This window comes from Chaetodon auriga, chromosome 14 (genome assembly GCF_051107435.1).
Source record: "Chaetodon auriga isolate fChaAug3 chromosome 14, fChaAug3.hap1, whole genome shotgun sequence".
In the NCBI taxonomy this organism is placed as follows: domain Eukaryota; kingdom Metazoa; phylum Chordata; class Actinopteri; order Chaetodontiformes; family Chaetodontidae; genus Chaetodon; species Chaetodon auriga.
In genome coordinates this window covers 19,572,605-19,599,032 of record NC_135087.1, presented here as the reverse complement: position 1 = coordinate 19,599,032, position 26,428 = coordinate 19,572,605, and the positions used below count along the sequence as shown (strand labels likewise).

Here is a 26,428-nt window from a genome sequence, read left to right as displayed (position 1 = left end):
TTGTGTACTTGAAGTCTTGATTGATGCTTTTGCATCTAGCATTCTGAGTTATGTTTTAATATTGCTCAGCACAGCGACCTTTGGCCTTCTGCATGTGCACTTTGTGGAGACAGGGAGGGAATGGAGGTGAGAGAAGCTGAAGCCAGTTCAAGAGGTCAAAAAACAAGATAATAAGAGAGACAGAGGGGGCGAACGACAGTGGATGACAGGAAAAACAGAAAAAGAAAAGAATAAAAGTATAGGAGGAGATACTTGCTGTTTTTCAGGTGTGAATCAGGGGCGTCTGATATTTGTGGAGAGCAGTGGAGGCAGCACTATACCATTGCAGACCTTGCCTCCCAGCGTCTTGGCATAGAGCCAAAGATTAGCCACGATTCCAGATTAACACTCTAAATCCTTCTCTCTACACTGAACTGGTGCTGTTCAATCTAGCTTGTCTGCTCTTGGACAACTATGTTGAGGATATTAGTTTTGGGTATTAGCTACACTTTCATGTCGTGCCCAGCGTGCACTGTGCTGCGTCTGTAATCTTGATGTTTAAACGGTCACCATGTGGTCTTGCAGTTGATGATAAGAACCTGCAACCTGCTATCGACGAGCACGATGCAAGCACTCAGCATGAATGCGGTTGTCTGGGTACTGTCGCCTCTACGTGTACTTTTCATCAGGCTTAAGCCAGCATCTGTTCCACTTAAATGGTGAAGCAAGAATAATATTCTTGGCTTCAATAAAATGCTGTAGAGGGACATGGTCACATCCCATGCTTGTTAGTAAGCTGTGGATTCCTGTTCCTATTTAATTCTTGCTACGGCCTGCATGTTGTTTAATTTTAAGCAGGTTTACACCCACCATATCCCTCCTGAAAACAGGGAAATGAGACTGATTTGTGCTGAAGCATGCAGGCGCAGCATAGATAGTGAAATAACCCAAATTATGATCCTGGTAGAATTCTATTAATCTTAGAATAATTAGAACTGAACAGATGGCTGTTGCTGATTGATCTCAATGCAATTTTAAATGCATCCCTTCCTTGACGGAAAATACAATTGGCCGGCTTTTCTGTCAATTCAAAAATATTCAAAGGAGCCTAAAGTTGGCGTGGTGTTTCATGTGGTAACACGCATTCTTAATCTGCAGCTACCTCAATACTCAAAATTGCACCTTACTTCAACAGGTGCGATTCGGGATGTGTTCTGGAGGCTCACAGAAGGGGTCGCTGTCTCTGTGGATAGTGGAGAACAGTACCGGCCCTGAAGAGAAGCGCAGACTGTGGCATTCAGCCCGTGAACCCAGATCTGAACGGGGCTGGAAGCTCATCACACTTCCCCTTTATGGACTGGCAGACTGGTAACACTCATTGCAAACACTTATCCGCATGTTTGGACTGTCTGAAAGCAACAAACTGTCACTTAAAGGTGTTTCATAGCAAATAAGACATCCAACTGTCATCCCAACAAACCTCTAACACACTCACACATATGCTCTCAAAGCAAAGGAAGTCTCAAGAAACAGAACCAAGAAGTTCTTCTTCCTTCTTTCCACCTCTCATAAATGCAGATTTTCAACATTTGCTTTCCATTGTCTGGGAAACATTTCCTCTCAACTCCAAAAATTAATGAATCCCATAGGGACTCTAGTATTCTGCCATGGACCTTCCATGTGTACAATTGTACAAAATATCCCCCCTCTCTTTTTATTCCACTAGTCTGATAGAGAGAGTAGAAATCAATACACAAGGCTCTACCCACCCTACTTGCCTTCCAATTAGCTATGGCCCTGATTTCCCCTCTAAAAGGAGAGAAATTTAAGCAAAATGGAGAAGAGCAAGAAGTAAGAGAAACCACAGATAAGGCAGTTCATGTCTGTTTGCCTGACTGGGGATTTCGTTGCCATTCAAGCTTGGATAATCCTGCACCCCTGAGAGTGATTAATTTTTGATTCCTGGGTTATGTAGTCAGCTGTGCTTGTGCTCTTAATTAGAATGTCATGTCCGTAACCACTAGGTGAACCTGCCAGTCTTTGCAAAGTGACCTTTGTAAAGCTTAAATAGAATCAGAAATACAGCCTGAAGCGCACAAAAGTCAGGACGTAAGAGACAGTGTATGTGAGTTTGAATGTGAGTGTTTTTGGTTTGAGGACCTGTGGGTTGACGGCAAGAATGGAGATACAATATGACTTCCATCACGTTTAAGCAACAATTGACATAGGTCATTAAATATTCAAACTGACAGATGCAAACCTCCTATGTGAACGACTGATGTTGTTGAAGGGGGATGTCTTTTGACTCAGCTGTAGGTTGCGTGCCTGTCAGTTACAGCCACAGAGGGACCTACCACTGTCTTAATGCCAAAACATGTAAAACTAATCAATGGACAGATGATGAAATACGGATCAAACTCTCCCACTAAAGACAACATTTACACTTTTGTGAAAAATGCGTTTAACTCCACAGTACAGATACCTTATATCTCGTTTGTTTAAGATAGTACCTTCGTGGTTGCTTTTCAACCTGGCCAAGAAATAGTCCAGCAGGTAAACCCCCCATTATCAATCAGATTCTAATGTGTAAATCTGGGAGCTTTAGGGGCGCTGGCAGGTAGATCTGTTTTCTTCACACAGAGCCAGGATGGCTGTTCCTAGCTGTTGTCGGTCTTTATGCTGAGCCTCGCAGGCTACTGGCTACAGCTTCAAATTAACAGTACAGACATTAGCATAGTATCAGTCTTCTCAGCTCAACTCAGCAAGCATATTTCCCAAAATGGCAGACTATTCCCTTAAAGGTTTTAGATGGTTTGCCACATTTGCATAACCATGGCTGCCTAAATTGTTTTGTGCACCAACGTATTTCATTTGGAACCAGAAAATGTGTTTCATCACCAAAGAAGTCAAACTTTTTGTGTACCTGCTGAAAGAGCAAACAGGTCTTAACAATACAGACTGAGCTGTCATAAGGCGGACAATGCACACCCTCCAAAGCCAAACCTCAATGGCACGATAAATTCTCCCTGCCATCATTTCAGTCAGAAGCTATTCAACCATTCACAGGCTGCGAGGTACTTAAAACAGCTCTGTCCCTCCACAGGTTCTGGCTGCAGTTCAGCACAGAAGATGGACCTGGACCCGGTTCAGCCATCTCTCTTGACAATATCTCTTTCAGCATGGACTGCTTCCTGGCATGTGAGTACTATAAAAATGTTGAGTCTGTCTTTTTTCACTCTTACTTCATCAGACCTTGAATTAATAGAGTTGTTTGACCGATTGCCTGATTGATTGACCATGACAAGCACAATAGGGAAAAAACAATTGAATTAATAATCAATACAGGTCTGCCCTGTGTTCATGTTTTACAGAGAAATGATTTGACTGAGTGGCAGTTTTGTACACTTTGGAGCATTCATCAAGGACGTGCTTATCCATGATTTATTCATTTCAATTCCCTTGACATAGCCGTACACCACATTGTCCTCTTTCCTGCAGTGCCGAACTGTTTGCAATTCTCATTGAACGCTATTAAAATTAGTCCTCCAAGCATCTACTGCTGTCTTAGGAATGATCTTTATTAAATGTACTGCAGTTTTGTTTGGAGATACATTGACAAAACTTTGTAGAAATGATATATGTTGTTACATTCCGTTAGCGCACTCTCTTTGGGAACCTTTGATGCGTCTTATCAAATGTATCTTGTGAAATGTCAGCACAGTTCAAATCTGCCCAACTATAGCTTGCTGATTGATAAGGGCTTATGTTCCAATGTTGTACTGCAGGCTCATAAAGGTCAAGCCTCTCATCACCTTTCCAGATATTTTTGCATTATAATTGAGATGGTTTATCAGTATAAAAACAGAAGTAAGATGACAACCGAGGCTGGCATCAGGAAAATGATGAAAAAGGTGCCTATCTGGAGGAACCTGTTTTAACTGTGGCAGGAATAATAATGTCTGAGCATCTTTATACCTGAATACAGTCTTAAAATTAAGTTGTGATAAACTGAATAAACGCTGGCCAAGAATTAGACTCATGAGCCAGTGGTACGACCACTCCCCTGTTTGATTTTTATGCCTGCACACCAATGACGGTCATGGCCAGAGACATAAAGTTTTCTGGTTGTCTGTACATACGTACATACATACGTACGTACGTCTCATTCACATTGTGGAACAGCTGCATTTTTGGTTAGGTTTAGGTACCAAAACTACATGCTCAGGTTTAGGAAACGGTCAAGGTCTCCAGGGTGAAAGTCCTGTTTGCTTGACCCATCCATCCTCCCCACCTTCACACATTAATCATATGAATTCTTCCTTTGCTTCTGTCATACATTACTACAGCAACTAGAAGTCACTGTCTCACAATAAAGGTAAATATAGGTCAGAATAACCTACTTGCAAAGTTCACCTATGCAGTCGTTGTTCTGGGAAGAACAGGTCAAGGTGACTGTGACCTCACTAAACAAATTCATATGATGATTATGAAAAGATTTAACACAAAAGTCTAATAGGAGCAAACCATGAAGTAACATTTTCTATCCAAAAGGTCGCTGTGATGTCACAATCTCTTTTTTATTCAACACCATAACTCACCAACAGAAGGGCGGATCTGGACCATATTTCACATCTGATGTCAGATACTGAATTGGAAACTGTGCTGATTGTATAGATCTTCTGTGTTGCCAGGTTGAAGCTCATTGGTTCCAGTGATATTGATCTTCAGGTGATTGTTGTTGCACAATGTGATGAAGTTCTCTAATAGTCCTCTGGACTCTTCTGTAACAATAGTCTCTAAGTGAAGACAGCATGTTTCTCCCTGGAAATGATTCAGTGGAATCATACATGTCAATGTAGTGAAAACTTCCATTTCAACGAAAGACACTTAGTGCCATTTCTTAACTTCCTTTAAAGTCTTCATTACATATATTACATGAGTCTGGACAGATGTTCATGTAAACTGCAACTTGACTGGTTGGTGGAGGCAAACAGTCGCAGGCTGGCAATTCTAATTTCCCTTAATCTGATTCATTGTGATGCTTGATGGATTATAAAATTGAACCTGTTTTTTTTGTCTAAGGTGAGAATGTCTTGGTTTGGTGTTGTTACTGCATCAAGATAAAATGTTGAGTTGTGATTGAGTAGAGCTTTTAAAACGCATTGTTTAAATACCAGTTTTGCACAATAATAAATGAATATGACTGGCACACATTATCTATTTTGTGTTCACCTTTAGATGACGTTTTTGTTGAATTTGTTTATCCACTACAGATATAATCTCCACCCTATTGCCATCATCGTAAAATGCAGTCAGATAGCATGAGTGCATCAGCTGAATATGATGTGAGAAATTGCTGTTGATCTAAGCTGGAGCAGAGTAACCATCGCTCTGGATCAACACTGGCTTATTGGGTCAGAGGCTCTTCAGTTAAGAGATGACATTTTCCAAGAGATATTTGCACACCAATTGTGTTTTATATCTTCCGGAGTGGCGGCACTGGTATGTCAACGCTGAAGGATCATCTGTCCCCACTTTGCTCACTTTCCAGATGGCAAGTTCTTAATCTAGGCCAGGTATCCATTACCTACAGCCACACTTGACACAGTCACATTTTATTGCCTATCAATCAGACCAGCCGATGGGAGATGCTGAAGCTCAGCAAAAGACGTCGCTTCCGAGAGTGATCACTGTGAGCGATTAGCACGATAGATACGGGAACATTACAACACGGCCTTGTAATATGTTGCGGTGGGCAAACATACTGTGAACACATTATGCAGAGGACCAGCCATCCGTGGCCTTTTTTCCTGCACTCCTCTTGGCTTTAATGTGATGTATAGTTTGGCAAGCATGTGTGCCTGATGATGTATCCATTGCCCTTCAAGTGTTGGACCTGGCTGTCAGTTTTATCATTTTATCTTCACCAGCATCATTAAATTACGTTATTGGATCAGACAGCACAGGAAGTTCATCCCTTTCTCTCTGCCGTGTATCATCACTTCTTTTCCTGCGCACTGAGCTGCATTAATAGAGCCTCTCCAACATCACACTGTGAGTGTGTCTCCTCAGTAGCTGGTCCTTGACATCGCTGGAGAGCAACGCTCCTCAAATGGTTCACTAGTGCAAAAATGGATATAAATCATTTGATATGTTGGACTAAAGCGATATGAAAACAGTCTGTTCAAACTCTGTTTTTTCCCATACAGACCCATGCACAAAGAGTTTTATTCATCCACGGTGAAGGTCCAGTCCGTTTTTCTGTTCAAATCATCCACTGATGTTTCGGTTTGTTGTTGCAGCTGTGTTATCTGTCGTGGTAACTCATGTAGTACAACTCCAGATTACTGACATTTATTGGTTTCCGTAATTATCACCTGCACCTGTGGGTGGTGAGACACACCATGGACGAGTAAGTACAGATGCTCTGCAGCCTTCAGCATATTTACAGTGATGACATATACATTAGGGCTAATTAAAAGAAGTTTATTTAAATGTGGTTTCTCCCCGGTTTATTAGCCACCTTTAGATTTAGATTCAGATACAAACATAGGAGCCAGAAATGTGAGTTAACAGATTAGGAATCCAGGCCAGCTTTTGAATGCCATCTTTCCATTAGGACAAATACTAACCATTAACATGATATGTCTGTCGCTGTGGATCTTTCCCAGGAGCTTTTGCAATCTCAAGATATTGCGGGTGGAACTGAGGTGCCCACTCCCCCTGTGGCTGGCCTCTGGTGGGCTTCAGGCAGCTTACCGGCGCCCTGCTAATGAACAGTGACAGCCACGCTGGCCGTTGCCCTGCCCTCTGGTTCATGCTGCTCTGTGGTGGACCTGCTGAGTCCTTCTCCTGCTGCAGCAGCATACCAATGCTGTGTGCTCTAGCTCTGTCTATTCCGTAGCTCTGCTGTGGCATGTTACCTCATGCTCAGAATAACAATGCAGAGAGGCTTATTAGCAACTTTGTTGAAGATAATAAAAAGTTGCTGAACTTGTTGTGTACACACAAGACATCTAAGGGTCTCACTTGTAAAGAGACAGTGTTGTGAAGAGTATTCACCCAAATAATCAAACATATGGCGGTCACACACATGGTGTATGTGATCCATCAAATCTGCACATAAACTCTATCTGTATTAAAGCTCCCAAGCAGTGGAGACTTAGACGATCATATTTATTCAGGGATTACAGGGCTAGGGAATGAGCTATTGATTTTCTAGCAGTTTCTTTTTTGGCAAGCTGTGCTGAGGTTTTTTAAAGCTTTGAAGCAAAAATTACAGGATTTCTCAACTCAAAGTAAGTTCCAGTGGAGACCACCAGCTGATGCATTTTGATTCCCTGTGATGATATATACCACCTAGAGGACCATAGGTGTAGTTTCAACTAAAGAACAAATAATATTAATGTCAAACTGTCAGCTCTAAGTCAAAGCGGGTTTTGTTGGACCAAATGGAACAGCGCCACACAGCCTCTTTCCAAACCTTCAGCTGCTGAGGGAGCCCCCTGCCATATTGTCATAAACGGTGAGCCTCCAGCCTGAGTTGACAGGGGATTCAGGACGGAGAAGAGGGAGTGTTCTTCTGGTAAAATGATTATAGAGATGAAGATGAAAAGTCTTGCTTTTGTCCCCTGACAGCCTCAGAATGAAGGCAGGGAAAGCAGGCATGATTTGTTTTCACCAAGGAGGCAAATGACACGATGTCAGCAACTCATTGGCTCATCACAATTAGGAAACTTGCATTCGGATTTCTGCTTGATATTCAGCTCATGCAACTCTTTTCCGAGGTTTGGAAACACCACCTGCTCATCAGTGGGCTGTTGGTGTTATCTGGAGCTGCAACTTTTTACTCCATGAGTAGTTGTGGCTGAGAGAAACATAACTGAAAGAAAATACTCTCATAAAACCTTTAAATCATCCTTTGCTGCGGTTTGCCATCCAGGGCAACCCTATGGAGAATATCAGGCAGCTACAGTGTCAACAAACTGTATGCCATTGTGCTGCTCTACAAGACAGACCAGTCAACAGCTAACCTTCTGTTTCCTCTTGTCATATGAAATGCAAATAGGCCATAAAACCATGTAATCACCAACAGCCTATTCCATAAGCAGAACAGAAATGGAGCTTATTATGCTGGTCATACGTGCATAGAGTTTCATTTGCAAAACCGTTGTTGGCGTGCCTCAAGTATCTACACTGAGCACATTGAAAGAGTTTAATGAAAAGACTAGACGGAAGGCTCACATTGATGTTGATAGACTGAAGCATTGTGGTAGTCTGACTGAAACAGCTTTTGTTCTAAAGCTGACTTGGCAGTGTAGCTTTTTTGGGTGGAATACAATGTACCCAGCTTTGATATAAAAGTTGTAAATCAGAGGCAAGACTAGAAGAATAACAGCAGGTCCAATTTTGAACCCATGCCCCTGTTTGGTGTCACAGCTTTGCATCATGGCAGCATTATCAGATCCACAAACCACAGTGAACCTTTTCTGACTTCTCTGTAATATTCTCTCTTGTGCAAAAGTCTTCTGCTTTCACAACGAGGGTCAGGAGCCACAGAGGGCTTTTTCTACAGAACATTACATCAAAGAAGTGGGATGCTGGACAGAACTCCATTCTTTGGAGTTAAAGTCACAGGCATATTTATAGCAGCTAAGCTGAATGTTGGATCTGGGTTCTTAAAATAAGCAAGTGAAACCTTTACCAAGTAGGAGTGAAAAATGTTCACATTTCACAGGAATTGGTACATACTCTGCAATGTCCCTGGTGCCTGTTGTTAGCAAATAATTATTTGAATTTAAGATTTAAAATGTATTTTGCGCTGTAGGGTGTTAATACTGTTGTTGAACATTGATTTAGTCATTTCAGCACTTTCTCCATAGTGGACATGTCTTTTGTTATGTTAAACCAGTCCCAGTACCAGAAGTACTAACTTTGGTTTTTAAGGCTGGGCCTCAAATCAAAGTCCTTTTTTTCAGACTTTTCATATTTGCAACAATGGAATTCATATTGAGTATAATGTAAGTTTTTATGTTAAGAGACTGGCATGAAATTGTGTGCTTATTTAATGTATCTTTTTATTATGACATTTAAAACTTGCTCTCATCAGTATGAATTGTGACCCGATTTGTGACAGTGCAGGCTGTTATTTATAGGACTGGCAAAGTATGCTAAAGTCACGTAGTCTCACCCAGCTATCAAACCTTATAATTCATTCTGTCTAAGGCCTGAGCAAAACAACGTCACTTAAACAGCGACATTGTAACAGTTGCATCAGCACTATTTTCAGCACTACACATGAAACAAGCAAGACTACGATAGCGTGCAGCTCTGGGAACATTTTATTCTACACTCTCACGTGTCTATTACTGGACATTTGCAAACATACACTGACAAAGACCCACTATTTTTAAGCACCTAAAAGCTGGGATGCAGTTCAGGAAAACAACTTAGACAAAAATGATACTACGAATGTGGCCTACTTAATACATTTCAGTATATAAAGCTGCAGCAGGCGTAACGCTGCTTAATTCTGCAAGATGAGGTTGGAGGAAAGGCTGCTAACTGATGCACAGCTGCTGTCCCGTTCAGAGGTCGCTGCTGGTGGTGAAAACAGCAAAGCAGGCCCCACCAGTAGTGGAGGAGAGGGGAGAGGAGATGGCACGGTGGTGGCTGCACTTGTCTCTGCTGAAGTTGTTAGCATTGACGTGGTAACAATGCTACATCCCGTTTCATTACTGGACTGTACAAAACTACTAGCGATGGTTAATTCTTGTAGCGTGGCTGCACCTGCTGAGTGACCATCCTCATTAGGTGAGCTTTTCTTGTTGGTAAACCACTTTCTTATGTCCTTTTCCACAGAGAAATATGATTACCAATACTTAATTCAAGCTCACCAGCTTCATTCAACAATAAGAACTTGATTTTCCGTACACTAATGTTGCAAGATATTTGGATATAGAGAGACATTTCAATAAAGCACTTATATATCCAATGATGATAATAATAAATCGTAACAAAAAAAAAAGATTTAAAAAAAAGGATAATTACAATAATAATGCTGATTTCTCCCGGAAGGCCCAGATTTCTGGATGAGAGGGCGCAACCCCATGAGGCCTGCCAATAACACCTGGGCTGCGTTCGACTTAACTGACGGGCTGCGTTGATTGAAACCTCTGCAGTGCCTCATCAGATGTGGCAGCAGCTTTCTTTAACACCATTCAGGCCAATCTTTTATACCACTGATTGCAGTGCATGTACCAAATCAAAGAAATTGATTCATCTGTTCAGTGATTCAGCCAAGCAACCACAGGAACTCCTGCTTCTCCACCTCTGCTGAAAACTAGAGAATGGGACCAGGTGACTGGTTTTCCAGCTCAGTGTCTAACCATTATATTGCAGTTTTCAAATGAGTCTCCCCTACTTTACATCTGTTAGAAAGAAAAAAAAAAAGTCACTCTATCTTAAACCGCAATAGCCAATCAGACAGGCCATTTGCCTGGAAGACTTAATTCTGGGTGAGTCTTTGAGGGGAAGAGATCAAGGTGCCGGCGAGCTTATGATCTCAGTCCTGGGAAAGCGGTGAGGCTGGAGGCCTGATGGATTGCTACAAAACACTGTGACTGAATGTGCTTACCCATCTACTGTAGGAATGAACAGAGATGGGGAGAAATGGAGAGGAGCTGGATGTTATGAATTCCACTCCATCCTTGTTGCCATTGGTGGTGCAAATGAAAGAATGACCCCTGCTGGTGGTTTCACATTTTCTGAGCCAGTGAGGGGTGCACAGCTACTGTGCATAACTCTTCAAGTCCTTCAGTCTAACAGTAAGAAACGAATGAAAGTACAGCCTTTTCAATAAATGCATTATATTTCATTTCAGCCAACGGAGAGTTTCCACCAGTGGTCACCAGCACAACCAGGCTGCCGTTTAGACCAACGATCAAGAGTACACCCCCAACCACTGGAAGTCCTTTCCCAGATCACTGTAAGTGCATAAATGTATGAGTAACAGAAAATTCTCCACACTTACATTTTCTGTGTCTGATTCTCTTTGTCTTTCCTGCACTGTCCTCTGCTCACACATCAAACTCACACATGTATGCTTTCATACCTTAATGATTCTCAATTACTCTAGACATGCTGAGCATGGGCTGCAACAAAGTAAGTGTGACCCCTGCTGGTGTGTACCACGTCCACATCCTTGTGAGTGCTGTAGGGATCTCCTTTGGCATTAAATGGAGCAGCACGGGCAGTTTTGAAGTGTAAAATCCTCCAATTTGTCTCCTGAGAATGTCAACTTACACAGACTTGACATTTTCCACCTAGCACTCTCTCACTTCCCTGCTTCAAAAGGGTAAAGACAAGCAGAGATTCAATTTCTATATTGAAAGGCAAGTGACTTTCATATCAAACCTGCTCTAAAACACATTTCCTCAGCTAGTAGCTTGTAAATGCTACAGGTACACTGGACTGAAGCCTGTGTGCTGTAAGACATCAGCCATTACCGTTTTAGTGTTACACTGAACAATCAATCTTTTTTAAGGTCTACATTTCTTTAAAATGGATACTCCTTTTTCTCAGAAATAGTTTGCCGCTAAGTACGCAGTGACACAACAATGATACAAATATTGAATGAATGTGAACTTTGTCTGTGACTTTGCAGTTTCCCATACAAAACAGATGATTGGTGTAGACATTGTTCACACACTTTATGATTGTAATTGGATTCATCTGTATCTTGTTTTCTCTCCCAAGCAGCATAAAAGCTTTTATGACACTAATAAGCTGTTGAAGCCCAGCAGATCAGTTTTGTAGGGTACAGAGGCCCGTCTTCCATTTGGAACTCGTTAGGAGAATCACACTCACACAGTACGAGCCCTGATAAACTGCTTCACATCATCAAGTTTGCACATGTTTTCTGTATTTTGTTATTCAAAAAAAATGTGCATAGCATCTTTGTTCGCTTGTTTTAAGTTTTTTGTTAGACTATTGACCTGCTGTTTCCCATATTGAAGATGAAATGACTGAGGTGACAAGTAAAGAGCAACTGCACTAAATGGGAGAAATTGCTGATTAATTAAAGGGCAACTCCACTGATATCATCATCAGACATCAGTCTGTTTAGAGGTCTGTAGGAGCACTGCTGCATATGTGGAAAAAGTTGGATAAAACTATAGACAGTATAAAAAGTGAACAGAGTTTCTGGGTCTGAAAAGTGAAGCCAATGCACAAGTGCCAAACCTGCATTCTTCCTAATTGCCAACAGGGGGCGAGTCTACTGGCTGCAAAAAGAAGTCTGAGTGTATGTAAGCTTATTAGAAGACGACCCCACTTCTCACTTGATTTATTAGCTGAGTAAACATTTTGCTAATGAATTTATGGCCTCAGTCAGCAGTTCCTTGAAGTTTTATAATCTTAGACAGTTCAGCAGGGGTATGATTTAGGGCGTGGCTGCCTTCTGATTGATAAGTCGCTACCAGGCTTGTCCTCAGGTTCTCTGTCAGATCCAATCAGGATAGAAGAGCAGCAATGCGTAGCTCCACCTGTTCCCAACTCCACCCTCTTGTCCAAATACGGTCGCCTCTGGCTCCACAAAACCAAGATGGCAACGGCCACAATGCAGAACTCAAACCTTAAAAAGTATCCAAAAGTATCAATCTTGAGTTGTGGAAGTAGAAAGAAGTGAGCTTACCGGACCTCAGAAGCCCACTCCTCACCCTTCTCCGAGGCTATTAAAGTCTGCATAAGCCACTCGTAACCAGGTTTGACAGGGGGAAGAATGTTCCTGCCTGTGCTGCATTCATTTCGATCCTCTTTTTTTAACTGTCCATCGATGAATCTGACAATACAGGATTGCCATTCTAAATCTGTAAAGTAGCCTGTTAAGCCGTCCGTCACTGACCTGCACCGCCAATTTAACGTACAGCACTCTTTCTGCTGAACAGCTACTGATAATCAAGTAGAGCCAATGGTGCCCAATGCAGCATAAGAAGTAGGAGTGACGGCGAGTCACAACAACAATGTTCAACAGCAGACCCACATGGACTAATAGCCAGTTTAGTGTATCAAGGCCCTAATATGCTAATTTATGGCTCTTTCTGTGCAGCAACTTATCCGACTGAACGTCTGTGTTGTGGGTGACTGTGTAGTCTTGAACACAGAGGCTTCTGTTTGTCTCCCAACGGTCAAACGGGGACAGTACAAGATCAGACATTAATGTTTGGCCAGCTAACATGATTTGATAATGTTATAAGATTATGCATTGAAGTGGAGCCACCGGCATAGGTCAGTCAGCAAACAAAGGCCACTCAGTCTGTCAAGAAGATCTTTTATGCTGAGCAGGAAACATGGCATTTGAAGAAACATTTCAGGAACGATATTATGTAAAGGGTATTTCGTATAGGGGAGTTTGCAGCCAGGATTTAGCTACAACCAGGATTTAGCTGCAAGGGCAGCAACAAAAGGTTATTTTAATGTGCTTACACAGGTAATACTCAGTATGGTTACAATAAAGTCAGCAGACTCAAATCTCTTCAAAGAAAGATGGGACTTCAAGATCACAGTGCTCTCGCCCTTGTGATTATCATAGATATTAACTCGAGGGAAAGAAGTTGAACTTGCAGTTATACCTTGGCCATTTCAAAGACAGCCTTGAGCGGTTAACATTCACCAGGCATCTCACTTCTCCCCTCCTGGAGCTGATGCTTTGACGTCTGCGGGGCAGGACGGCAAGCCTGATGAGGGTTTTAGCTCAGCAGACCTGTCACTCCAACAAGGTTCTCTTCTTCCCCCGACACGCTCCATGATTAACCCCCACCAACGTCAGCGTCTCTTGTCTCCTCTCACTTTCCCCTTCATCTTTCCTTTCACTCTGCCACCGTGTCTTGGCCGAGCACATTTTGTTACCCTTTGTTTCCGCATTTGTTACCGACCTCGGCCATTTAAAAGCTGCTATTGACTGTCTGTAAGTTCACATTACTGCCCTCCCACCCAGCCCTCGCGTCTTTCTGTCAGTGCTCCCTCTGATCTCAGGCTGTTGTCTCGCTTCACCCTCTTGCTTTTTTTCCCCCTTCACCCTGACTTCACCTTCATTCTTTTCTTTCTTCTTCTTCTCTCCCCTCTTCTCCATTGATTCCCCACTATTCTGGCAGCAGTCACTTTCATTTCTCACCATTGCCCTCCTGTGTGGCAGCCGCCTCTCACTGCTGACTCATCAGTTGCACCGAGGAAAGGAAGTGAAAAAGTCAACCTAGATGAGCTTGCTTCCCTTTCTCCCTGTGATTACCACTCCTGATGGAAAAGCAACACGTCATTTACCTCAAAATGAGCTCCGGGCTTATTTTTCTCTGGCCATTCACTGTACGAAATTGTGTGCACATGTGGGTGTGTGATTGACTACGATTATTTTTTTTTTTAGGTTCTTTGAAGGGAATGAAGCAACTTTACGGAATACACAGCCACGATGCAAAAAAATAAAAAATAAATATATTATCATACACCTTATCTGTAAAAGCGTAGCAGGATGTACAAGCATTAACTTCTTTGAACAGACAGCACATTTTCATATCAAGGTGTTCCACTTCTGCTCAAACAACAGACAACAACAAGAACCCAAGTTCTGTGGCGTAGATGAAAACTGGCATCAAATCAAAGACAGAAGGGATGGTGATTGAAGCAATCCCATTGGCTCTTGAAAGTAACTGACAGCAGATGTTGGTCCCTGAACGCTCCATGCAGGAAAGGAGTTTTGGCCATTACCTGCTCGCTAATTAGCTGCGGAGTGGAGACGCGAGTCTGTGCTTCGTTCTACACTTGTTCATAAACACTGGCCTGCGGCAATCACTTAGCTAGTTGTTGTTACTTTGGGTTTTGGAGGGGAAACATTAGTCACTAAGACAGATATGAGACTGATAACGAGCAACTCCACGCAAAACAGTATTTTGTAATTAATTGGACTCTTGTGCTCCATAAGCTTTGTACTTAGCATTCAGAGCCATTCATGGCGTGCCAGCCTAGATCCATCATTCTAATCGCTGGTCCACGGAGGACAACTGTCACTGGATAAGGAGGATACTGCTGTTAATACATGCTAAAAGACGTAACCAGCACAGAATGTGAAGTCTACCTGGTGTGTGTGTGTGAGATTTTTTTAAGTGCGGTATGTTGGGGTGCATAGTTGTCTTGTGAAGTTAATATGAAATTTTGTAGGAGTATAATAAATCCAGACAGCATGCAAAAACAAGTTACGAGTGTATTTCTTGAGATTTTATTGCATCTATTTAAAGTGCTTTACTTCGAATGAACAGCAGTGGTGCAGACAACATGATGATTTAAGACTTTGACACGCTGTCTGACAGTTATTGTTGAGAAAACTTGTTTTGTAAATCATGTCAAATAGAGGCTAAATCACATCCTGATAATCAGACTGAATGGTCTTTTCATTTTCCCATTTGAATGGCGGTTTTATTGTACCCTACAGTCACTGATCAGCAATGTTACAGGGTGGTGCACAGAGAGCAATCTACTGCTCAACACTGAATCAGAGTTGAATCAAGGACAACTGGACTTGGTTGTATAAAAAGTTTCGCCTGTAAACCAAGTTGCTCGTTCAGTTCTCCAAGTTCAGTTCAGAAGTGAGTGAGAAAGGAGTGATAGCAAAACTCTGAGCTCTTTTCACTGTGAACCCCAAAGAGTTGCAGGAGTGGTTCTGAGAGGCAGGAGCTGTGTGGAATGGATTTTTCTGTGGCAAACCTCCAAACATATGACGTCCTTATTCTTAGCAGGCGTTCAGACTGAACAGTGTGAAAACAAAGCATGGGGGCTGTGTTGGTGGGGGCATGTTGCTTCAGGCACTGATGAGATAATGAATCCAGGAAAAAGATCCAGGACGTCCAGTCTGAATAACAGATCCATGAGTTGAAGCTTTATCAGACACCAGAACACAGAACAGCGGTTTTTGATACAATCCAAAGGAAAAATGCAGGTTTCATAGTAATTCACCAGGTGGTTTGCGCAATGACTTTGAATTGCGGCTGTTTCAGTTTTCTTTGCTAGAGCACCATACATTTGCACCCCTGCTGTGTTGATAGACCAGCTCCAGCTCCATTCAAATCAGTGGAAGGGCCATGTTTTCTCATGAATGCTGTCTGTCTGAATGTGGCTTAGTCCAGCCTGGAAAGTCTTAATTGGCTCAGATGTTTCTCCAACGGGGGAAAGAAGAGATATGGAACCAGGCAAACCCAAACATGGCTACATTCAGAAAAAAAAACATCACAATTAGAGAATTTGTGCCTCAGAACATATGCAAATAGCAGTTTGACTCAACTGCCCTTCTACCAAGTGATCATCATTTTTACATAAAGCTGAAAGAGTCTGATTTATTCAAAAACAATTGAGAAGCCTAACTCGCCACTGAAACGTTACTGATTGGCCCCAGGACTGCCTGTGTCATTCATAAAGAATGGCACGTTTACTATAGTCTTGTTTTAATAATGTTCAGTGGAGATAAAGACTACTGGAGCATCGCTGTCAGTGTGGTAATCCAATCAGAAATATTTTTCTAAACAGGCTGTCTGTCTGTCTCTTTGTCTCTTTCTCTCTCTTATTCCTCACTGATGACAGCATACAGCTATGCTCCTTTCTTTGATGGAGGCCAGTGTTTGTTATGATGATAGCATACCACCAGTGGCAAAGTTCACAGAAAAGGACGTTCATATAATAGTCAGGCAGAGTCAGAGTCTCCCCAGGGACAGGCCAGTGTGTATCGGTTTGTGTGTGTGTACGTGTGTGTGTGTGTGTGTGTGTGTGTGAGTGTGCGTGTGTGTATGCGTGTTTGTGTGCTGCAGGTCAGAGGGGCTGACGAGTGTGCACACCACTTATTAGAGAAGACTGTCATCTGTGAGATCGCATCTTGTTTTTGTTTGTTCTGCCAACTGCCTATCACAGAATGGCTTATTATGTGTGTGTGTGTGCGCGCGTGTGTGTGTGTGTGTGTGAGAGAGAGAGAGAGAGAGAGTGTGTGAGTGTGTGCTCCTGTGTGTGTGTGCATAAGAACCCACTCATATTGATGGACCAGCACGATCGATCAGCTGGGTTGAAGTGTGAAACCAAGCCGACAGGAGAGAGATCGTATGGAGGACTAGACCAGCAGCACTAATGTCAAAGAGACAAGCTCACTTTACATAACAAGGATCTTATTCATAACAAATAGCCAAGAATTTACCTCTTCTTCACTCCCTTTTTCTTTGCATATCCTACCTTAACTGATTGCCATCACAGAGTAACCCATTAAGTACAGCAGGATTTAGGTCTAAAGCACTGCTTCGCTTTGGAGGCTTTTCTGCTCCAGTGATGGATTTATTTGCAGCACTCTTAACTCTTTTACCTTGTTGGGTGCTGAAAATACTGACTGGAGGGATCAATTTACTCCTGCTGGATGGGAGCCAGACAGAACTCCAGTCACCCCACAACAGTGTTTGTTTTGTTGTTTTTGTTTTTTTTACAGTAGGAGTGCATTTGCTAAGACCAGGCTGAACTCCAAATCGTTCTCTTACCAAAGTGGTGTTTTAAAGTCTATTTGAAGGGACTGGCCCGCTTGCAATAGTCCCTGCTGGCAAACTCAAGAGAGATGTTTGCAGGAGGACCGGGTGCATATGGCGCATTCATCATGAGGATCAGACTGACAAATGTGATGCTCTACGTGCGGCTAGCCGTCACTTGGAATGGCAGCGACAGACACTGGCGCTCGGGACGAATGCTTTTTCTTGGCTTTTAAAATCATTACATACCAAAATGACTTCTTTTGGCATATATGTGGCATATATTCTCATTCTGTCGTTCATAGGTAAACAAAGACGCACAGGTACACACATGCTAAAAATACCAGCTTCCTGCAGTTATTCTCCTCAGTTAGAGAGCGTGGGTCTTGGCGAGAGATCCTTGTAAATACTGGGATCTCAATTCCTGGGCTTCAGCTCTAATAGGCTCTACACAGCAGGCAACTTGAACAGCAAAAGGTGTGGTGAGACCATCATAAGCTTAAGTTACACTCCTGAGACTTGTCTCATGCCATCTCTTCTCTTTCCTGTGTATCCCATCACCATTTAATCAGGTTACTGTATCTGTTCTTGCAAAAAGAAAAAAAAAAAACTCAAAGTTTCCAATCACAAATCACGTGTTACAGGCGCATTGAGCTGCAACTCCGAGGCTATGAAAGCCGTCGTGTGAGTTGTTCCATTGCAGGAATGACTTTGACTTGAGCCGGTGTCAGACTTGCATCCCGGCTCTGAAATGAATGATAAGTAGTCTTGGGGCGTTCAACAGCAGGGCAAAGGGAGAAAGACGAAAGACAGAGGTGCTTCACTCCCCGGTGTCCTCCCTGCTGCTCTCTGTTCACAAGCCTTAAATCTGCATTTAGCACTGCAGCGTTAAGTCCGTCCACGTCCATCTGACAAGACTAATCTCGTGCTAATTACAGTGAAAAGAAGTCCAATTAGCACAGACACGTGGGATTGCTCGGAAAATGAGGAGAAATGTTTGTCACCTGTGATCCTGTCACTATGTCCCCTGCCGCGCTGAATGTGATAATACTAGCATCTCGTGTGAATAGCTCTCAGTTTGGAGCTCGCCTTCCCACTATGTAATCATTTTCTTCATATCTGTATATTTGGGTCTTATTGATGGTAAAGTGGAGCAGTGGGGAATGTTGAAGTGGAATTAATATGAGACAAATAGAACTGTAATGAGTCTGTGGTGCATGCTGAATTTCAGCCTCTCCGTCATCTTTAAGTTTGCTTAAGTGCATGTGTGACTGAATGCAGAGCGTGTGCCTCTACAGCTGTGTGCTTTATTAAGTGCTAAATGTTATTTTTTCTTTTTCTTCATGTGCAGCCAAAAAGTGGATTTTTCATACCTGTGGGGCTGTGGGACCTGAAGGCCCGACTCCCACTCAGTGCCTCAACTCCTACAGGAACAGCAACATCAACGTGACAGTAGGCACCCGAGGGCCCTTCAAAGGCATTCAAATGTGGCGGGTCCAAGAAACTGGCACCTACAGGTACAGCTGTTGCCAGAGCGGAAAGCCTCAGAGCACACAAACATCAGACCGTACCATTATTTGTACAACGCCCACTCTGTAACAGATGTATCTCTTTTTCAAGAGTCCCAGTAGATAGCTGGGCCAATCATTAGGTGCATACGCTTAGCCCCATGAGCACTCAACGTACAAAGAGTATACAATACACACTTAACCTCTCTTTCCGAGGCATGGGCACACTGTGCAACTCACATTTTTTGCCACAATGCAGACTTTTCTTCACGCCCACCTCCACTCCTCTGTGCATCAGTGGCGCATCAATCTTCCACAAGCAAACAGAGAAATATCACTATCAGATTCTTGCAGGAGTGAGCAGAGGCTGGAGTAATGGCAGCAAAATAGCATGATTCACTGACTCTAAAATCCGAAAACCACCCACCTGCATGGCTATGTTGGTGGCCTTCAAAATACCTCAACAATCAGCCTTAGCATCTTGACCTCAAACTGTGTACCGCTCTCGGATTAATGCTGTAATATCCACTACCTTGTGCAGAGATCAATATTCTTCCTGTGGGCATTCATGACAACATGAGGCGTTTAACTTGGATTTGACTTGGACGCTTCAAACGAAAATGTCTCTGAAACCTGCAGGCCTCCCACATCGACACAAAAACACACACACACACACACACACACACACACACTCACACGGCTAAGCTCAGCCAAAACCCTTGAGTCTTAAAATACCTAAATAACAACAGCGTGGACAGCACTGTCTTAACACGTGTCCTGCAGTTTTTAGAAAAAACACCCTCTGCGATCACACAAGCTCCAGACTTGTGGTCTTGATGTGGGCCTAGTTAAGCTGGCAGAGCCAGTAAATGAAGCTGACAGACGGCCACAGAGATGAATATGCGCTCTGCATTTCCCAGAAGTCATTAGGCAAACAGCTGAGGTAGCTACTGAGCACCGGGCAGTGTTCTCTCCCTCTCTCCCCCCACCAAGCACGACCACCAGGGAGAGAAATATCGAAGCGCTCCCAAAAACCAAGTTGTTTTATTTTTTTTTTCCTGGCCAGTAAACTGGAGTTTTCCAAATGATTGTCTTCTGCTTTAAAGGTGTGTGTCTGTTTCTGTGTGTGTGTGTGTGTGTGTGTAGTCTGTGCATGGCTTAGTGTGTGTGCATACTTCAGCATAGTGTCAGCGAGGTCAAACAATTTTTTTATTAAAAACACCCAAGGTGAAAGTGTGTTTCAGTGGTTCCAAATTAATTTTGGGTGTATTTAATGTGCACTGCATTGCTGGAGGAATACATGAGGACTGTGTATCAGCCTCAGGGTATCTCTGATAAACACCTAGGGCCTCATTTATAAAACGGACTTACGATCAATTCGACAGAAAAGCACATATAAGTAGTAGTTTATTAAGCCTTACTTTGACATGGAGGTGATCTTATCTTTAAGCAAAGTGTAGGCTTGGCTTTCATGATGTCTCTGCTGGTTTGTAGAGGTATTGCAGTTTGGGACTCGTGCATCAGAGCCTGTGGTGAAGGTGTGCCAGGCCTCCCTCTCATAGCCTTAATGCTGCAGTTATGCATTTCCATTCTTTCATACACACTCCTAAGATGCATGTTTGGCCATTGTGGCCATTGGCCAGTCCACAGAATGATACTTGTTACCTGCCTTCTCATCTATCAAAGTTTTCTTATCTCTTTTTGTCTATGGCACTCATTTGTGCTGGCACTATATAAGGGGAAATTACAAGGCAGGTATAAATCTCAAGTTCATTTCAGATTTATATATCACAGGTGCATAATTTACAAATGCGATTCTTAGAACCTCCTTAAGCAAGTTTTTTCATGCTCAGCATCTTTTATGAATCGAACGTGAGCTCACTGTCGAAAATGGAGCTCAAGTAGAAATTCAGGAACATTTTTATAAATGAGGCCCCGTGTGTACAGCTTACAATATGCAATAAATACATCATCATAAAAATACCCATAAAAAACCCTCAAAAACTAATGGAAACACTGAAAAATGAAGCAAGATTTCATTTCCTGTATCATTAGGATAATTATCCTGCTAATGAGTTTGTGTGTGTGTGTGTGTGTGTGTGTGTGTGTGTGTGTGTGTGTGTGTGTGTGTGTGTCTCTGCCCGTCCATGTGCGTCTCTACACATTTGTTTCTGTTAAACCCCAGGATCACGGCATACGGTGCAGCTGGCGGTCGAAGCGTACTGGCCATGAGCCGGTCACATGGTGTCTACATCACAGGAGACTTCATGCTGAGGCAGGGAGAGTTGATTTACATCCTGGTGGGACAGCAAGGAGAGGACGCATGTCCTAATGTAAGTCTTTTTTTTAATTCACTGTAGTTTAGGACGTCAGCTGTCATGTGATAAATAGATGTTCATGAGAACTGTATGTCATAAAGCTAGATAAACATCAAGATTTAACCATAATGATGCAGATGATAGCTGTAAATGCAATGAACTGCAACGATTCAACTTTCTGAGTCAAGCATTTTATCCTTCTCATAAATGTACTGTTAATAGATTTTTCTTATTAAAAAGAAGAAAAAAAGGTCTTCGCAAATTGAAGAAATCAGGCATCCATCCTCCTCGTCGGACCCTGAGGGGTCCCTGGACCTCACTTTGGATACCCATGGTCTAAACCGCAACATTTTAGAGCCACCAACGGCTGTTTTAATCAGCGTTCAAGGCTCGCAGTGATCTCCCCCTTGTCTCTCTTGAGTTTACTTTGCCAGGCGTGGCTGTGGTCCTTTATGCTCTGGGCTTTCTCCACTGGCAGCGGAGCAGCTTGCTTCCCCTCACAGTTCACAACACCGAGACTGAAACCCCCACGGTCCCTCTAGTCGCTAGTGAAACCATCCATCATCCGCTGTTTAAACATTTGAAAACTAAAGCCTGTCCCACCACTGAAAATCGAGTGAAAAGGGCCAAGTGTTTGGCATTTCAAATTACATGTTTTTTTTGTTTTTTTTTTTTGGAGGATGAAATTACCAGCAAATTCTGAAACATTTGAAAACACAGGAGCAGAATTCATTCCCTTTTTGTGGAATTCATCCAGTTTGCAGGTTTTATTAAAGCGTAGAAGACCATGAAAATCAGGTTAATATTGAAAACCTGTTTAAAAAAAGAGAGAGATTAAAGGCAAAAATGAAATGTAAAAAGTTAATTTTAAAATAATGCTCACCTGGCAGCCCTTCCTGTATTACAGCAGTCATTCCTGGACGTGAGGCGGCTCAACTTCCTGTTGTGTTTTGTGGCTTTGTTTTCTAGAGGCTGAATGTGTAGCTTAGCAGGCAGGGGTCCTCAACACTGTCAGCCAGTTATTAGTTTTTAACGGTGCGTCTTGAAGTGCTCCGTTCAGACAGCAGAGAGGGACTAGTCTGTTCTAAAGTGAGACTGAAAGTCATTTGAGGTTCTTCTTATTTCCCCCCAGTTCTGACAGTGAGAGGCGGTGACTCGCTCCGAGGGGTCGCTCTGAAAGTGATTTGTGCTGCCGAACAGTGTTTTCTCACACCTGGCCTTGCCTCTAGTGAGGGAAATGATACCCCCCTTGTCCTGACAAATACTCCCTCTCTCCGTCAGTGTCTTTCTCTTTGTACCGTGCACGCACACACACACACACACACACACACTTCTTTCTGCTGTTTTCTTATTTGGTTTTGTTTTTTTCTCTCAGACACAAGCTCAACTCTATAGTGAGAAGCTGCAATGACAGAACAGGAGTGAGGAAGACTCTCACAGACCACTTGAATGCACTGCCTTTTACTGCCTTTAGCTGTCCATCACAGTCATTTAAAGCCCGCCCCTCAGAGCTCGGGTTCAGACAGATGAGGGAGTCGAGGGAGCAATGAGCGACTGCGAATGCGTGTCAGTGAGGTTCAGACAGAGCGAGGGGAGGGAAATTCTGCCCCCTCACTCTCAGAGAAGGACTGGCTCCAGGCAGTTCGGCATGGTAGCACGCACAGGGCAGACACATCAATTCACAAAACCTCAGCTACGGCGAAGTCACTGCATCTGCCATCATTTGCCAACAAAATGTCCAGTTCCATTTATATAAAGACTCTGTGTTTCTGGGAAGCAGAGTGGAACGACAAGCTGGCTGACAAATAAAATGCATACTTTTCAACTGGTGTCACATACGGAGAAGATGACAAAGTTATTGGTATGCGGTAAATATGCCACTTATCGACGGGGTAATGTGAACATCGATATGTTATCAGGTATTCTAATAAAGATTCAGGTGTAATAAAACCTGAACCTCTCACAGTATCAAGATATTAAGTGTTCCCAGTGATGGTGAATTCAGCGAATGTAACATTAATTTAGCTCCGAAAACCTGTCTCTACCAGCACATCTCAACATAATTAACTATTCAGTACATATGTTACTATGAGCCTCATTTCAAACAGCATATAAACCAAGTCCGGAAATGTCTTATCCAATCAGCATCATCATTCCATCACTGTGAACAGGAAGCTGTCACTGGAGTTGTCTTTAGAAGGGGAAAGCTGGCCCGCGCTTCTCAGTTCCTGTGTGCATTCGGATGTTTCGGCTTAGCATTTGCTCACCATTCCTAAAACCTTAGACTCACAGCGGCTGAGGTTTGGCAACTGCTCAGCCTTCTCATACACAACTGACACACCATGAAAACAATTCTTCTGTGAAGTGACATCTCTCTCCCTCCCTGCAGTCGAACGCCATACTGAATAAGATCTGCCTGGAACAGAGCGGCCCCATGGTGAACAAAACGCAAGTGAAAGGGGGCGGAGGAGGAGGTGGAGGGGCCACGTATGTGTTCAAGGTAAGAAGGTGCTGAGAGAATGATGCGTTCATATTTTGGAGCTCTGCATAAGTTATAGAGTTTTGATTTGTATGATGTTCCAGTTAAGAGAACATGTCTTGACTATATCAAATCAGCCCAGTTTCTCTGTCACTACAAGTTCAATGCAGATTACACTGCAGCTTTTGGGGATATTGACAGCTCACTGTACCATTCGAACAGTTCAAATGATCACATCATAAATCATATTAGTGGCCCGCCGTCACCTATCATAGCAATGACCATGAGGCCCTGCAGCAAAAGATCCGCCAGGAACACGAGTTATTTTGGCGTCTCTACTCTCATCACTGAACAGATAAGCTGACCAACAGGCCAATCCTATTCCTTTAAATGAATAGCTGGACATTTTTGGAAATACCTGGATTTGTTTTCTTGCAAATACTTAGATGAAAAGATCGATACCACTTTCATGTCTTTCGCTAAAGTGATTAACCCCACATGAAACAGTGAACTGTTGTTTTAACACAGCAAGTGAGATATATTGTTGTTGTTAACTAGTGAGCTTTAAAGATACCGGTAGGCAGATGATGGCTCCTGCAACATAATGACCACACAGCACAAACATGAAATGGCATTAATTTTCTCATCCATCTCTCAGCAAAAAAGCAAATAAGAGTATTTCTCAAAAAAAAATTCTGGACAGCAGATACAACTGCATAACTCTAACCATAAACAATAATGACCCAGGTGGACAAAGGAATGTACATCCCCCTCATCATTGCTGCCGGGGGAGGAGGCAGGGGTTACAGCAGCCAATCACATACGCAGCAGGAGCAGATGGACCATGACCCCAGCCAACCAGGACGCAACGGGAAGTCAAACGCCGCAGGTACACTTCATACTGCTTCATTATGCATGTTGGTACCGTTTGTATGTGTGAGTATGTGTCGGTTATGTGCGCACATTGGGAAATACAATATAGAATTGTTTGTGACTGCAGTAATGTGAATGTTGGGAGAAGGACACTGTTTGGTGTGTATGAAATATATTGAGACCATGATAACCAAGATTAGGCTGAAACCTGGTATATGGCTGGACCGTACAGTGCCAATAATGTGAATTCCTGGATATTAAATGCCCACAGTGGTGCCAGTAATATTTGTTCTTAGATTGCTACTTGAATCAAAAAATATAAGAAATGCAGTAGCAAGAACAATACTTTGCGCCCATATCTGAAAATCTTTGATCTTGGCGATTTGAAAGAGAACTTATTCTAATTATAAGTATTCTAATGATCTATTAACTCCCCCTGCTCCTTCAGTCGTTTCTACCTGCAGGGTGTCTCTGGTTTTTCTATGACTCACTCTGTATTGAGTGTTTTGTCAGACTGATTGTTATTTGAGGTGCTTTAGCTGTGCGCTCTCCCTCATGCCTCTGGGCACATGGAGAGCTGTTTTCTCTCCTGCTCTGCTCTCTGCTGGACTGCTACAGTGCGTAACCATTGTCTCGGTTTCTGGCAGCAGGAGGTTTTATGCTGTTTCCCAGTGTCATTGCCTCATGGTGAATATCAGGTAATGTTCTGTCTGTGCCATCTGTGTGCATATGATGTACTGTGATGCACTATTGTGCTTTGATGCACTGTCCGCGTTATGGACTGCTGACTGATTTTCCGTGAAATGGGTGTGTTTGTGCTTGTGGGTAGCAATAGCCTAAGAGGGAGAGCTCCATATGAAACAGGATGTTAGTTATGTGCTGTAATACTACAAGTATAGGCACAGTTCTCTAAGCTGTGAGCCCCACTGGTTCCTTAACCAGCTGATGAAAAAGCTGTTTTGTGGGGCAGGTTGTTCAAACTCAGTCCAACTTATACACAAGGTGACACCGAGGTGGGGCTCACGTCTGAAAACACCCAGAGCTTTAGAGCGCTTTGGAGAGGCAGCATTGTTTCAGCTGTCAGCTTTGGTTGTTATGATATGGAAGAACTACGGACGTAGTTGACTGCAGCTTACCGGATAGACCCATGTTCATTTTCATACTATAGTAGTCCAGGGATGTAGATAGATGACAGGAAGTGACAAATATCCCATTACAGTGCTGTAGTGTATATGGTAGAGGTGTCACTTTTCTGAATTCGAAGCTTGACACACATTAACTGCATCTTCCAGTCAGGGCTCCCATTTGAAAAGAATTGGTGCAGGTCTACATGTCCTGGAAGAATTCAGTGTCCCAAGCAAACAAGAGAACTTCCAGTCAAATATTATCTGTGTTTATGGACCCTACTTTCCTTTGCTTTTGTGTCCAAAAAAACTAATGGAGACAACAATTTTTTGATCTTGGTCCAGTGTTGAATGAGAGCGCTGCAGCCAGCAGCCGTGGAACAGGCGGCAATGTAATCCCTTCAGGCGTTTGCACACCGCCAGACTACGTCCACTAGAAGTGTTTGTTTTTGCCACTGACAGGCTCAGATTGTTATTCTGTAAGTGTATGACACTATTATGGAAGGGATCACTACAGATATAGACCTTTTTCTGAAAGAGTGAAATCCTTTTTGTTTAACCAGAAATAGCAACTATATTGCTCACCAAAGCTACCAGGCCCCATTCA

The 26,428-nt window shown here is 42.9% G+C and overlaps 1 protein-coding gene across 2 annotated transcripts in view; it reads left to right on the top strand.

The window, feature by feature from the left end:
* The window catches only part of alk (ALK receptor tyrosine kinase), a 310,918-nt gene that overhangs the window by 260,232 nt on the left and 24,258 nt on the right, over window positions 1–26,428 (top strand). For both annotated transcript variants that reach the window (XM_076748574.1, XM_076748573.1), the window contains exons 9-15: window positions 1,175–1,347; window positions 3,083–3,177; window positions 10,862–10,966; window positions 18,871–19,036; window positions 21,213–21,360; window positions 23,735–23,845; window positions 24,572–24,713. In XM_076748574.1, the coding sequence (XP_076604689.1) occupies window positions 1,175–1,347; window positions 3,083–3,177; window positions 10,862–10,966; window positions 18,871–19,036; window positions 21,213–21,360; window positions 23,735–23,845; window positions 24,572–24,713 (940 nt within the window). The remainder of the gene's footprint in view (window positions 1–1,174; window positions 1,348–3,082; window positions 3,178–10,861; window positions 10,967–18,870; window positions 19,037–21,212; window positions 21,361–23,734; window positions 23,846–24,571; window positions 24,714–26,428) is intronic.